The sequence below is a fragment of the Corapipo altera genome, unplaced genomic scaffold (genome assembly GCF_003945725.1).
Source record: "Corapipo altera isolate COAL_440 unplaced genomic scaffold, ASM394572v1 301, whole genome shotgun sequence".
Taxonomy (NCBI): domain Eukaryota; kingdom Metazoa; phylum Chordata; class Aves; order Passeriformes; family Pipridae; genus Corapipo; species Corapipo altera.
In genome coordinates this window covers 4,792,475-4,807,724 of record NW_020884926.1, presented here as the reverse complement: position 1 = coordinate 4,807,724, position 15,250 = coordinate 4,792,475, and the positions used below count along the sequence as shown (strand labels likewise).

The 15,250-nt window shown below is 46.2% G+C and overlaps 1 protein-coding gene across 3 annotated transcripts in view; it reads right to left on the bottom strand.

The window, feature by feature from the left end:
* Window positions 1-7,893: 7,893 nt before the first annotated feature.
* The window catches only part of PRDM2 (PR/SET domain 2), a 62,692-nt gene continuing 55,335 nt past the window's right edge, over window positions 7,894-15,250 (bottom strand). For 2 of the 3 annotated variants that reach the window (XM_027658061.1, XM_027658064.1), the window contains 2 exons: window positions 10,275-10,409; window positions 7,894-9,162 (listed from right to left, as the gene is read on the bottom strand). In XM_027658061.1, the coding sequence (XP_027513862.1) occupies window positions 10,301-10,409 (109 nt within the window). In that variant the 3' untranslated portion in view covers window positions 7,894-9,162; window positions 10,275-10,300. The remainder of the gene's footprint in view (window positions 9,163-10,274; window positions 10,410-15,250) is intronic. The other variant, XM_027658063.1, reaches the window with a different exon arrangement.

The following is a 15,250-nucleotide window of genomic DNA, read 5'->3' as shown; positions in this document are numbered from 1 at the left end:
TAACTCAGGCAGGGAACAGCGAATCGCCTGCCTTAACCCCCTCCCGGCTGCCTTAACCCTCTCCCGCCCCCCTGCCCGCCGGGATGCTCCAGGGAAAGGTGGAAAGACGCCAGGGCTGGTACCCAAACCCGACCGCGGAGCCCACGGCTCTGCATCCCGCAGGGACGCCTGGCTGGAATTCATTCAGTGTAAAAAAAAAAAATTCCAGGTTTGTTTGCAGGGAAGAGGGACCAAGAGTTAACTCCCAGCAAAGTCTGACACCGCTGATTCATCCTCACTTTAAAAACTCCCTCTGCCAATGCAAGGGATGCTCGCTCCGGGAGCTCCGCATGAATTTGTCCTCCGTGAGTCATCGGAGCTTTTTTTTTTGGGAAGTCTGCTGGGAATGAAGGCTGTTACCTCACGGCCAGGAAAACACACCGTGCCCCGGGTGGAAAGTAGAGACGGTCGGATTAGAGCAGCAGAAAGGCCGGGGCAGAGAATGAGAGGCAGCTGCGGGTCCCCCCAGTGCCGGGGGAGGCAGAGCGGGGATCTCAGCCCCCCTGCAGCCAGAGGAGGCAGAGCGGGGATCTCGGGCCCCCTGCAGCCAGAGGAGGCACAGAGAGAGGAGGATTCACTGCCCAGGGACACCTGGGGAATTCTGAGCAGCGGGAATTGAAGTCACGTCTCCCGGTCTGTGCCGCAGCACAGCTCCCGGGGCTGGGGCGCTGCCCAGAAATTCCCAGCTCGGTCATTTTATTGTATCTGTCCCCAGGTATTACACAGTTTAAGGAAGGACAATTTTACAGCGGGGGTGGGGAGGCTCTGGCGCAGTTGCCCAGAGAAGCTGTGGCTGCTCCATCCCTGTAAACATCCAAGGTCAGGCTGGACAGGGCTCTGAGCAATCCGATCGAGTTGAAGATGTCCCTGCTCATGGCAGGGGGTTAGACTCGATGCCCTTTAAAAGTCCCTTCTAACCCAAACTATTCTATGATTTAAATGGTTTTAGGCTCAGATTTGCTATGGAAGAGTCCAAACAAACAACCCAGAGACTACTTTGCAGGTTTATTTTGCTAAAGACACAAGGAACAATTTCTGTCCTCACAACAACAAAGAGATTCAACTTGACCTTCTGGTTCTTCATATGGAGGAAAGCAAAAATTGGGCCATTTGGTCCACATGTCTTCAACATTCAGATATTCATTCCTGGGGCTGTTTTTTTCCTTCCCAACTCTTTGCCTGTTATTCTCTCTCACCTTGTCCCAGAGCTGTTTGGCAACTTGTCTGCAAAATCCACCAGAGCTGCATCGAGCTCTGAAATATTAAACCATAACTAAAAAAAAAGGGGAAGTAATTATGCAAGAGATTACTTGAAAGTCCCTTTCCCCTTTTTTCTTAGCAAAACTTTTCCAACTTCAAGACTTCAGCAGTTTTAGCTTTGCAGACCAACTCACAGATATGTTTTCCTCCTCCCCAGTTCTAATGTGCATTAGGAGAACACACTGGAGGTTCTTGAAAAGCAAAACAACTCAATAACCTTATAAAACCTTTATTCTGCAGGTGCTCGGGACCCTGTCACTGGAGGGATGGGCACACTGGGGATAAGAGAACTTCCCAGAGAGGGAACAAAGCAAGGAAATGTTCAAGCCTGTTTGATGTCCAGAGGAGCAGCAGTGCTGCCACCACCTCTGCTGCCCTCAGGGTCTGTGCTCTATGTGGGGCAGTGCTTACACAACACAACTCACTTGACAGCCCTGTGCACAGGCTGCTGCCATCAGATCAGCTCAGCCCATGGCCCTGAAAACCAGAGAGCCAGAAAACAGGCCCTTCTGTTTGGGCTGCTCTGGGGGCTGCGCCTGCTCAGCATCCATTGCCTTCTCTCCCAGTGGCACTGGGAGCAGATCAGCAGTGCAGACACACCGAGGCCTTACCTCTGCTCTGGGCACAGGACAAGGGATGCTCTGGTTCAGCCCAGTATATTTTGCTCCTAAGAAATGACCCTCTGTGAGGTACAGAAATGATATTTTCCACATACTTCTCTGCAGCTCAGCTGGATTTTACTCACAAGCTGGCACCTGTGTTGCTGTGCCCAGTCCCACCCAGGATCCAATGCCACATTTCCTCCTCTGGGCTTCTGTGTTTGCCACAACAAGCCGAGGTTTATTTAACCTGTGCAAGGTTCCTTAAGGTCCCCCACGTCCTGCAGGTTCCATGGTGAGCTCCATCAGCTGCACCCTGCACAGAAAATAACTACTAATAGAACAGATAACCTGATAATTTTTCCAAATTGCAATTTCCAAAGCTAATTTTTCCAAAATGGAAAAGGAGGGGCCCTGGGCACCCCCAGCCCACGCTGGCAGCAGCATAGGAGCAGTTCACATCGGGACAGAAGAGCCTTGGAAAGCACCAGCTCAGTGGAGATCTGCTTCTCTTCCATATCCAATTATCCCACTGAACAGACAACAATATGCCACAGGAAAATGTCTGAAAGGGAGAGAAGAAACTCAGCTAAACTCATTACATCAACAGAACAGGCAGTTCATTAGAGTGGGACTTCACTGCTCCAGAAATATCCTGGGCAAGAAATGGGGTTATTCACAACAATGTTCTTGGTAGCAAAGGATTCAGGAATGGGGAAGGGCTGAGGAAAGAACACTCAGATATTGTCCCTAATGAGATGTCAGCAGCTCCCAGTGGTAACGAGGGAGAACTCATTTGTTGTGTGTCAGAAGTCAGAGTTTCACTGGTACAAGGCAGAGACTCTGGAAAATAAAAAAAATAGCACATAAGGATTCTTGCATTTGCTTCCAGCACAGCACTGTCTCAGGGAGGGCTGGCAGAACCACGGGCTGGATCCAGGGGGTGTATGGATGGGATTATTCCCCAGCAGACAACACCACTGAGATCAGCTCTGGAATGCTCCTGCCCTTCTGCTGCCTGTGCCTTGCAAGGCAAATGGAGTTTTGCAGGACTCACTTTGAAGCAATGCACTTAAGGTTTGGCATCACAGGCAGCAATTAAACATATTTCTGCCTTCTTTCAGATTACATCTCCATCAGCTCTTGGCTGAAAGAGAATTTTGTTTGGTTGAGTTTTATTCTTCCTGAAAAAAAAAGTCTGAAAGGCACAGAAGAAAATGACCTAAGTCATGCAGAGAGAAAAAAATCCTACTCTAAAGGACTCAGAGGATATTTTGGGTGGTTTATCAAAAGTAAGGCTGAAGTATGGCTTAATTAATGTATAAATATCCTCGTAGAACAGAAATAACAACTCTGAAAGGACTCTAATCAGTCAGTGCTGGGCACAAATACAAGCTGAACTCAGTTACAGACAGTACTACAGGAAATAATCTGGATATTTCACTTCTCAAGGTTAAATGAAGAGCATTCCTGAATCAATGCACCCCAGGTAAGCCTGAACCACTGTACATGATAGAGGAACCCACGAATGAAATTCAGGGAGTCTGTCAGTTAAAAACTCCAGCTGTAGGAAAATTCAATATATAAAGGAAACATATTGTGCAGATGACAGGATGGGAGTTTAATAATAAACACCATGTTTTATAGCCCACATTTTCTGGTGTGATGTTGGTCCCCACAGAAGTCTGAAGCCCGGGGCTTCAGCTGGAGGGGTGGAGAGGCCCAGAGAAGTTGACTTTAGGTGAGGAGGGGATGAGCCTGGAGTTCACACCCTCTCACAGCTCCCTGTGCAGCCACTGACACCGGCACAGCAAGGGCCAAAAAAATTAACAGAATGGAAACCAAGCAGCTGGAGGCAAGGTGACCCAGAACTTAGCAGAGCAGTACAAAAAGGGGGTGGGTGGGAGATATTTGCATTAGTACTTCATATCTGGAGATATATGAAATATTTCCAGAGCTGTCTAATCTCTAACAACTGCCTTCCCTTCTTCCAAGGCAGCTGCAAAGGAAGACATGAACCAAGTGAGGCACGGGCTGAGCTCCCCCTGCCCCGGAGCCCCAGGTGGCCCCTGCTCTGCCTCCCTGGGAATGAGCCAGGATTGTTCAGGTTGCTGGGCCACAAGGTGCTGTGCTGTTCTGTGCTGTGCTGTGCTCTCAGCTTCCAGGGAGCTCATCCCTGCCCTGCTGAGGAGGCTCAGCACTGCCCGTGCCAGCCCTCGGGGCCCTGGGGGAGCATCTGCGGGGTCACCGCCCCAAGGGGACCCACAGCCTCTGAGCAGTGACCTTGGCTCCATGTGAGCCAGACACCCCCAGGGAAAGGCTCAAAGGCTCCACTGCTCCCAGGGAAATGGGAACAGAACCCAGGGAAATGTTGCTCAGCAGCTCTGGTGCTATTTTCTTCCCCGGCTGTGCCTCACGGGGGAGCTCAGGTGTGATGTGCTCATGCCCTCCGTGTCCAGTTTTCTCCTGAGCATAAACAATCCTCTGTGTGTCCTACAGCCCTGAAAGAGTATTTACAATTAGCACTGGCATCAAAGACTGAAATAGCCCACTGGGTTTCCTAACTGGGATTTTGGGAGGGGATCCTGCCACCAGCAGTCGTGTTGCCTGCACCCTTCTGCCTCCTGGCAGCTGCCAGCAGTGGCACACGGAGCTGAACAGCACCAAGGCAGTGGCTTCATCATGAGAGAGTGTTCCTCCTCACCTGCTTTTGAATGCAGTCTTGTCCCAAAAAAGCCACAGCTCTGATAAAAAGGAGTAATTAGTGCAGCTTCATGTGACAGCGCAGACAGATGAATGAAGGCACGGAGCTATTTAAAGAATATTTCAGAGGGTTCTCAGGCAGGGACAGAGTGACAGTTCAGCACAGTCCCATCCCTCAGAACTCACCTGAAGCTGGATGGCAGTGAAGCCAAACAGGCTGTGACACTGCAGGAGGAGCCTGTTAAGCTGCTGCAGGCACTGACTTGTGACAATGACAACAGTGTTTTTTCCCTCACACGTCAGATTTGTAATGCCTAAGGAACCTTCAGGTTTTCCTGGGCAAAAGAGCCATTTTTAGCCTATGTGAGATCAATCTTAATGCCTATAATTGAGCTGTTCCAAACCTGTTTGTTCTGTCTGCTGTTGGTTTTAAGGAATGTGGCTGGATTTATGCACTTGTGATGATGGCTGCCCGTCACCCTCAGGGATTTCCTTACAGGGTTTTAAACTGAAGGAGAGTCCATTTAGAGTAAATTTAAAGTTTTTTACAGTGAGGGTGGAGAGGCCCTGGCACAGGTTGCCCAGAGAAGCTGTGGTTGCCCCTGGATCCCTGGGAGTGTCCAAGGCCAGGTTGGATGGGGCTTGGAGCAACCTGGGATAGTGGAAGGTGTCCCTGCCCATGGCAGGGGGTGGGACTGGATGGGCTTTAAGGTCTTTCCAACCCAAACCATTCTGGGATTCTATGAGAAGTGACAAATCCCATATCCCTGAAGAAAGCATAAAATTCCTCCATGTGCTGTTTTGAACACGATGTCTGAAACAGGGACTATTTCTAGGAAGGAAAACAACCCTCCCACTTCAAGCCCTGCCCAAACATTTACCTTCCAATGGATGAGAGCAACCCTTGACATTCGGGGTGATGTGTTGCTCCCACAGTGTTGCAACAGCTCCACAAGAGGTTTGGCTCTGAATGGAGAGCCCAGACTACCCAGGATTCGTGTGATGCTCACCCAAGTGTGCAGACCTGGTGTGGAGCTGCCAGGAGAGCTCAGGAATCCCTGTTGGCATGGATGGAGCCTGACAGACCATGGTGACATCCCCACCTCCTTCCTCCTCTCCTGCCCCCCACCACAGAACCCCCAAACCCACTGTTTCAGCCTAGAACACACTCAAGCTCTATTTTTAAGACCTCCTGGGCTGAAATAACAATAAATACTCCCATGATGCAGTTTGCCACGTTAATTTATTGTTGTTCTTTTTCTTCACATGGCAGACAGACAACAGAGCTTTCAGTCTTTCAGAGCAACGTTCAGAACCCAAACACCAACCAGGTCCTTCCACATCTCCACACAGTTCATTTTTAATAAACTTCTCAGTGTCAGCACTGTCATGAGAGCACTGCAGAGCTGCCAGTGTCGTCCTTGCAAATTCCTACATGCAAAACCTGAGCTTTTACCCCACCCTCTCCTCGGATTTTCACAAGAACTTGTGATTTTAGACAAGGGCAAAATTTCACGTTTCATCAGCAGGCACGGGGGAGGTTAAAAATTTGCTGCAAAACTGTGAAATTCTACCTTGGGAGAAAAAAATGGCATATTTTTCCTGAATTCACTGTGAATGAAATATCCTCATTGGTCCAGAGAAACGACACCATTTTGAACTGATTCTTTTTTTTCTGCAAGAAAAATCAACTCCCCCACCCTCCCAGAAAAACCTGTGTTTGTTATTTGAGGAAAAATGATAAAATCTGGTGCAACCCTGGGTTGTTTCTTGGTGGATATTTTTCTGCCACAGCTCAGACTGGAATGGACCCTTCAAACAGACCAGAACAATATAAATCTGTGTGCTGTGGTCTCTTGGTTGAGTCACACATGTTATAAAAACATTTAAAAACGGAGCATTTACAACCAGGGACATAAAGACGTGCTTTTAAAATTGTAAATACATATTTACAGGCTCGTGTGATAGACCGGAATTTCTCTGGGAAAAAAAAAAATGTTCCTATATCACAACAATGTACACACTTCCCTCCTTGAGTTTGTCAGTTATTACAGTTAATACCACTCTAAAAAAAAGCAGCAAAAATAAATTGCACAGAAGTGGCCCCTGGTAACCTCACTGGTATGCCTTGAAGGCACTGAACTCATCCATGCCAGAATTCCCTACTTAATTTAACTGCCTGGAAGTTGAGGGGGTCTGAGGAGAAGGGGCTGTTTAAAGCAGGGTTTGGGCTGCATGGCAAGAAAACTCTTCCTCAGCAACAATCCTTAAGTGACCAGTGAAAATTTATACACTAAGTGTGGTCTTTGACAAGGCTGCACTGGGAAAATCAATCCCCATCAATCCCCAACTACTCTTCAAGTCAGAGTATATTGGAGCTGGGTTTTATTAGCACTGTATATTCATTTGCCAAGTGATCTAGATGCTGTCCAGGCACACAGGAAAAGAACTCCTGTTTGAAGGAACAGGGTTTACCATACTAATGTCACATGACGAGAGAAAATAAAAAGATGATGAGCAAAACTGAAGTGAGGCAAACTGCTCAGAGAGCTGTCTGTGCACACCAGCTTCTGGGAGACACACATAAGGCCAGGAAACTTAATTTCTTGTGCTATTTCACCAATATTTACCAAGCTGCCTAGCAGATTTGGATACTCCCTTCCAACTACTCAAAATGAATAATGAGAATCTCAGTGTTCCGAGGCTGCTGTGAAAAATTCCAGCCTTCGTTTGGAATCACTAAATCCCGTATTTCAGGAGGAACTTACTGCTAGCAAAAACCTCCAAAGGGAACAAATCCCAGAGACTCTCCACTCCAGGAATGGGACAGAGCAGCCAGCAATGGCATGAGCATCCCAGTGGTCTCACAGTCTTGGACTGGAAGCATCACTTCCAACGTGGAAGGGGATGTAGCTTTTTATGGCTCAACTAGTTCTCAGCATCTCAGCCTTCCCCCAAACCACAATTGCACTTAGAAAGCCTCCAAGAGGGGTTGGGTTTATCCAAAAAATATGTAGTGAGATAATACAAGGTCCTGAAGACCTTTTCTTTCCAACTCAACACATACCTGAAACGTTTTTACAGTGAATAAACCCAATGTTTCTTCTTTAAAGCTCTTGTGTTCACTTTGAACAATTTGATTTTCATCAAAACTATACAAAATTAACTGTTCTCAGCAATTTCATACATATATATTAATATCTGCCATATATATATATGAAGATCCATATAAAATTGAGCCTTTTTTTGACTCTTTCAGGGTGGTGGGAAGGAGAATCAATTGGGCACTTGCTTTTTTTTTAACTAACGTGTGCATACACAGATCTGTGCTTATCTGTGTGGAGTGCAAAGACAAGGACAGGAATAAACTGGCTGAAACAAAAGGGAAATAGGGCAATCAAGCCCCTTGGCCTCCTTAGTCCCAAACCTGGATATTACATGGGCAGGGATCCTGGAAAAATGTATCTTGGCTTGGAGGTGAAATGGGCAGAGACACCCCTGTGAGATGATGCACCTGGGTGTGACTGTCACCATTTGGGGGCAAGAAACAGGTAACAGACCTTCTGCACTGCACTTTACCAGCTGATCCCTCTGTTTGTGGAATTTCTCTTTACTGGTTGCCAGCTGCCTTCGTGGATTCCCTCTGGACAGGAGCACTGAAACTAAACATGCATTTGTAGAGTCCCAACAAACACAAGCCTCCTATTTAAGGACAAGGGATGTAATTAAAGAAAAGTGTTGTTGTATTTAAGGACAAGTGTTGTACTTAAGGACAAGCGTTGCCTGATACTGCACAGCAACACCTGTGTTTGTTACTCCCACTAAATAAATAAGTTACTCTCACTAAATAAATAAATCCTGACTCGAGCAAAACCACCAGACTGGCAACAAAAGTAAGGCAGCTTTTGAGAAATGGATGCTTGTCCCTTTATGAACCTGGGCTGTCAGTGCATTCACAGAGATCATAGAACAGGTGGTCTTCCCAAAAAACGTGAGTCCTGATGCACTTCAAAACCAACAGCAACACACCCATTAAAGCTAATGGGGTATCCACAGACTTCACACGTGGAAACCTCAGCAAAACCCCCCACTCCCTTCAGTGGTTTCTTTGTGGGATGCCCTGTTCTTCACCCATTAGGATGTAAAGTAGAAACTAAAATGATGTAACAGTCTTTTCAGAATTTAATTGCATAGTATGTTAAACCCCTCTGTGCCCTCCCAGAAAGAGGAGACTCACCCTCTGAACACAAGGACTTTGCCTGCAAATGCCTGAATGTTCCCCCAGGCTGCTGCACTGGCCTTGGGTCTGTGGGCTCCTGGTGCCAGGGCACCCCGAGATCCCCCTCTCCCAGCACCCACAGTTCACCACTCTCCTGAAAAGGCAGGATCTGCTCTGTGCTCTCTCCTTTGGAAGGAAGGATGAGATGCCAGGAGTGCTTCCAGCAGAAGAAACCACTGTCCCTGTTGTCTGCTGAGGAACCAGTCCCACCTCACCTGAGCGAAAGCAGGAGAGGACATTGCTGGAGGATTCCTTCATCTCACCTTTTCCAGTCAGAAGTTCCTGAAAATACACAGAGAGTTGCATTTAATCAGAGATGGCTTTAAGATGAGTAGTCACAGTACCTGTCCCATCACACGGAGCTGAAGCAGGACAAGTCATTCAGCGAGGGCTGAGCAGGGAAGAGATGCCCAGAATTTAATTTTCCCACAGCTGTGCCAATTAGGGGTGTTAACATCTCATTAACCACCACTCCCACTATTCAGGAGGTAGTAAACTTCAGCATTTTACTAACCTTCCCCCAAAAGGTTTTTTTTTTTTGGAACATATTTAAGAAAGAATAAATTTCAGGCTGCAGCATCTTGATTTTGCTGGTACTCATTCTCACCTTTAGCTTTACACGTGTTAAGTATCCTGTTCCTTAGCTGTTACATCAGTATAAAGGAGATCATTATCTGCATGTTAATGGTGGGGAAATGAAGGAGCAGAAAACAGTGCCTCGTTAAAACCAACAGTAAATCGATTCAGCCTCACCAATACACGGGGCCAGGGCATTAATTTGCCCAAACCCGCAGAGCTTCATTACACAGTTTATCTCACAACCCAACTGATGGTTTTGCATGTTATCCCAGCACTGCAATTTGCATTGTAATGCTGCTCTTTGAGCTCCGGGCAGGCCACCAAAGCAGAAAGCACAACACTCATCCCAGGCGTCCTTCTTTTCTTGGGCAGAGTCAATACTCAGCCTGAAAGACCTCAAAGCACTTGGCCCACTACTGTGAGCTGACACAAATACCATGATGGGCATAAACCCCATTCTTACAGAAATTCACACCATCTTCAAGCTCCCCAGGATGCAGAGGAGAAACCCCTCAGGTCTTAAAAGATCACAAACAAAAGAAAATTCTCCTTACACCTTCCATGGGGCTAAAGGGCTGACTACCCTAAAAAATCCTTTTAATCCAGAGTATGTAAGCACCCATTACTAGAGAATGTTCCTTGTGACCTTGTTCCTTGTGACCAGCTGCAAGAGCAAGGACACTGAGGGTTTTCTGAGGCTTGGAATGTGTCTGTGAAGTGCTCTGCACTCCTTGTCCACAGACACGTGGAACAGTTTGGGGACACAGGCCAGGTGAGCCCCGAGCATCCTCCCGTTGCTGTTCCCTGTTCCGTACCTGGTTTGCTGGATGTGCCGAGGGCTCTATTCCTTGAAGGAGTGGGATGAGGTGCAGCCGGATTTCCTGCACTGCCTGGCGCTGGTGTTATGTGAGGAGGAGGAGGGACATCTAGAGGCCACCCGGAGCCTGTAACTGCACAGAGAGGCAGAAAAACTCACACACGTGGGTCAGAAACAGGCTTTAGGGCCCTACAGAGGCTTCGGCCGGCCGTGAGAGAAGAAAACTACATTCCACCCACACTGGAAGCACCAAGAGCCACTTCTGAAGGCGAGAGGGGATTTTTTTGCCTAATGCTGAACTTTCCCCATGAGTTTATCTAAGCAGGGAACAGACAATGTCAACTGGAAGCATCATCCAGCCTCCCCCCCACATCCCAGCCCCTCCAGCTGGGACAGACAGACCCCCAGTTATGTCAAGAACTAGAAGAGTCACAGTCTGTTTTCTCAGGACAGTCCATATCAGGTTTTAAAAAGACATATTTATGGAAAAGCAATGATTTCACATGAGAACACCACCACATCTGGTGATTTTTGCCCAGGTCAGGGGCTGCAGAACACTTCTGACGTGACAAGGACACGTGCAGGTCACTGCGGTGCCTTCACTGTAGAGATGTTATTTCACTTCCAAGTTTTAAACTAACCCCAAGAATCCCAAAGTGAAAGTGAAAATCACAGATTTTTAACTGCAAAATTTTAAATTTACACCCCTGTCAGCTGGGATTTCAAGAAGAAAGCCTGAAAACATGACTCAGAGCAAAGGAAGTTGAAAGGTTTCTACCCTACTCTAAACACACAATTTCAGTTCAGATGTAAACCCAAGCTAAACTTCCTTACACTGAAAGATTCCAAAAAATCCCCTATTTGTTTCTAAATTCAGCATCTTTTCCTATCATGCACATACTTGTCTGCTCCCCCTCACACCTGTGCACCCCCACACACCTTCCTTCTCTAGGCAAATTCTTCCAAATTCCAACCAAACCCAACTACTTAAGTTTTTCCAAGGGAACATCTTTTGAAATATAATTTTATTACATAGCAACATGTCTAAAAAAAGTTAAAAGCCAGGTTTTTCTCGAGGTTATTTTTAGAGTTCCATATAAACCCTTTAAAGGAGATGTCACTTAGTTTGTCCTCACACAGTGTAACTGCAAGTTAAGACATAAAGAAGTGCAGAATTTTCCATTACAACAGAAAACCAAAGCCACAGAAATTTGAAAAGTGAGCAATTCAATTATTTCCAAATTAAAACTGGTGGTTAAAATTGTCTGCCAAAAGTTTTGTTATTGTTCTATGTAAATCACCCTCTCCAGCCTTTGTGAATTCAATCCTGAAGGATTCAGTGTGGAAGAACCAGAAAGTGGTAATGGGGAGGTCAACAAAGGCCAGATTTTTGTTGTCCCATATAAGGACTGTTACCAAGGGAAACAGCAGAATATCCAAAATAAGTTCAGTTTGTTTGGCTCCAGTTCTTTACTATAACCAGAAGAGAGAAATTTTAGTTTCTTTCTGTCAAGAATGTTTCCATGTAAGTAACGCTTTCTGTCAAAATATTAATTATCATTTGTAAAAGTTCTTCTATAATCAATAACATCTGTGTTTTAGTGCAGGCAGTGAGGCAGTGCCTGGATCCTGTGGGAAACCTCAAGGAGAAAAATATTTTAAAAGCCTAAAATTCAAAGAGACAAAATATCTGGGAAAATCTGCCCTGAATTTTCAAATGTACACCTCAATTAGATACAAGGAAGAAATTCCTCCCTGTGAGGGTGGGGAGGCCCTGGCACAGGTTGCCCAGAGAGGCTGTGGCTGCCCCATCCCTGGAAGTGTCCAAGGCCAGGTTGGACAGGGCTTGGAGCAACCTGGGACAGTGGAAGGTGTCCCTGCCCATGGCAGGGGGTGGATAAGATGAGCTTTAAGGTCCCTTCCAACCCAAACCATTCTGGGATTCTATGATCTTTTACTCCTAATTTCATCAAGCTTTAAAGCTAACAGATCATGCCTTATTGTTGGGAATTTGGGGATTAGAGGAACAAGATAAAAAGGGATTGTTTTTCTAAATAGGAAGTGGTTGAGTTCTTTATGGAGCTCTTCTTGCTGCCTTCCCATTCTGCTCCAAAACCACAGCTCTGCCAAAGCCATCAGGAATCAGTGCCCTCCTCTGTACCAACATTAAACTGCAGGGGATTGATAACTCTCATTTAAGGAGCCTGTTGAAAGCAAAGCAGGAATGTCTGGATGAATTCAGACCAACTCGGGGTGTGCAAGGTGAGCTCATCCCCGAGGGGGAGGGGAGCCAAAATCCCCTCCCCTGCATTAGGGACAGGGATTGAAAAGGTTATTTTTAGCACTGTCACTCTGCACCTGCTTTCACCATCTCAGCACTGGGGTAACTGGAGACAGGCACAGAGAAGGGATTCTCAGCCACCTTGGGCAGTGAGGGCTCCCCTGGGAAGGGGTGAGGGCTGCACCCCAACCCAGCCCAGCCCTGAGCACAGCCCCCACCAACAGCACAGCACAGGCTGCCCCAGCCCTGCCAACACCACTGCTGGGAACAGGCCCGGCCAAAAAAAAAACCAAAACTGAATAAAAACAAGGAATAACATCAGAAAACACACTCTGCTTGCAAGACAAAAAGGCCCAGAAACCAAATGTTAGGTGGCAAAAGTTTTCTCTGTGAACTAAGGACTTTTAAACCAGGATGAACAGTTTTGTAGATGCACCAGCTACTCCATAAATTAAAGGTAACCCAGAAGTTAAATGAGGCTATTTTTTCACACATAGACAGGGCCTAAAGCTCTCTCTGAGAGCACACCTTTACTAAAGGAGATAAATCACCAAACTCACTGAGACCTGCTACAATAAAACTACACTAAATCCCAGCTCTTATAGTCTTCCATCCTCGGATCTCAAAGTGTTTTGCAGTGTGAGTCAGTGCCATAATCCCATTTTTCAGTTCCAGAACTGAGTCAGATGGAAAGTGATTTGCCAAGGTCTCCCAGACAATCTGCAGCTCAGAGCAGAGCTGGGAACAAAGGTTTCCCCACCACCTGCTTTCCTGTTACCAGGTTAAACTGTCTCCTGAACACTCAAGTACTTGTCCAAACCAAATTCCAACTTTCCTTCCCTTCCCAGGCCCCTGAGCCTTGCCATGAGCAGCACACATGAACTGCAAGGCCAGTAAAAACACCAAATCCTGGCACACCCCCTTCCCTCCGACATTCCCAAAATACATTTGGTATTTTTTATGCTAATTACCTTGTCCTGTACCACACTTGTGCCATTAACATTCTGCCAGGTTGCCAGTTTAGTCCTCTAGAAATGCCTGAGAAAAACAAGCCCTGTTGTTTGTGGGAGTGAAGGCTGGAGTGAGCAGAGGTGGCCGCTGGTCACACCAGGAAATCCAGCAAAGTCAGGGCAGTATTTGATAAAAATCAGGGCATTTAGGTTCACATTTTAACCTCAAATAGTGTGGGGTTTTGTGCAGAGCTTATCCTTCTACACTCCTAATCTACAAAACTCCTGTGAACGTGGCCCAAAATTTCAGACAGACACACCCTCCAACATATCCAACAATAAACACGGCAGGGACAGATTCTATCAAGTGTTTCCCTTTCTTAAATAAAACAATATCTAAACTGACACAAATCATTGACTGACTAGGAAAAAAAGAAAAAAGATGGAAATGTGGATGTTTAAGCCTAAATTCTTGGCTTTGCAGAATTAGGCTGAGCAAATTCACAGGCCAGAAGGCAAGTGGGAAGGGTTTGGGGGGTGGGAAAATGCCATTTCTGGGCTTTCTGCTCTCAGTGAGGTTTAAACCATCGTGCTGCTGCCCTGACTGGCATGATCTCTCTGGCACTAACATATTGCTTAATGGGAAATTAAACACACAAAACAAGGGCTTGGAAAAACATTAAAAACATCAACCGCCAGTGAACAGATTTTTGTTTGTCTGCTTTAATGAAACAAAATATTTAGCCAGACAAAAAGGTTTGTGGATAGAATTTCGTTGAGGGGGATGTCTTCCCTTTTCTATGGAAGAGTCCTGCCCCTGTGTATAAAAACTGGGGAGGCAGCAGAGCAAAAAGGATCATAATGTGCTGTAGTGTGGATGTTTGGAGACTTACGTGTGTTTATTCATGAAAGAGCTGGAGCAGGACAGGATTTTATCTTTCCATCACGTAATGCTGAAGGACATAACATGAATATGATGATTTTATGGTCAGGCCTTTCATGAATCTAAACTAGAAAAACCTGTTATTGAGATCCTTTGCATTCTCAACTTCCAAGAAGACACCTAACAGCACCTCCAACCACAGTGCTTCAAAGAGCTTCATGCCTTTAAAGCAGCATTGCTCCCCCACCAGAACTCCAAAATTGCTTTGTTTCATGCATGAGCTCTAGAGTTCAAGTTTCTTCATTGCTGACTTAATTCCACTCCCAGCAAAATCCTGCTTCAGACCACTGGGAGCTCAGGGGATGAACACCAAACCAAAAGCAAGAAGGAATCTCACACCATGCCTACAGCTCATCTTGGGGACTCTAAAATTGATGTATCAATACCATTTTACTTAAATATAACTCGATTTTCAAAAGCAACCAGTGATCTAAAGCAGCCCCTGAAAAGGAATCTGGCACTGAGGACTCCTCTGGGGAGGAATTCTCCTGAGCTCCTCCAGAAAACCAGTCTCCTTGAAGGTACTTGAGATGGAGCTCAAAGAGATTATTAGTCACTTTAAGAAATCCTGGTCTAGGTCTGTAAATTTAGATGAACTGTATCATGACAGCAATTTATCTTCCTGCCCTTTTAAAGCAGCACAGGGCATTGTGTGAGCCAAAAGGTGAAGAATGTTGGATTAAAAATAGCAGTACTCAAAACCATCTTCTGCACTGTCAGGGAATCCAATTTGGTAAAAACTTGGTATGTGCTGAATCACATTCATAACAGGATGAGAGCACTTTGATCACACACAGGGA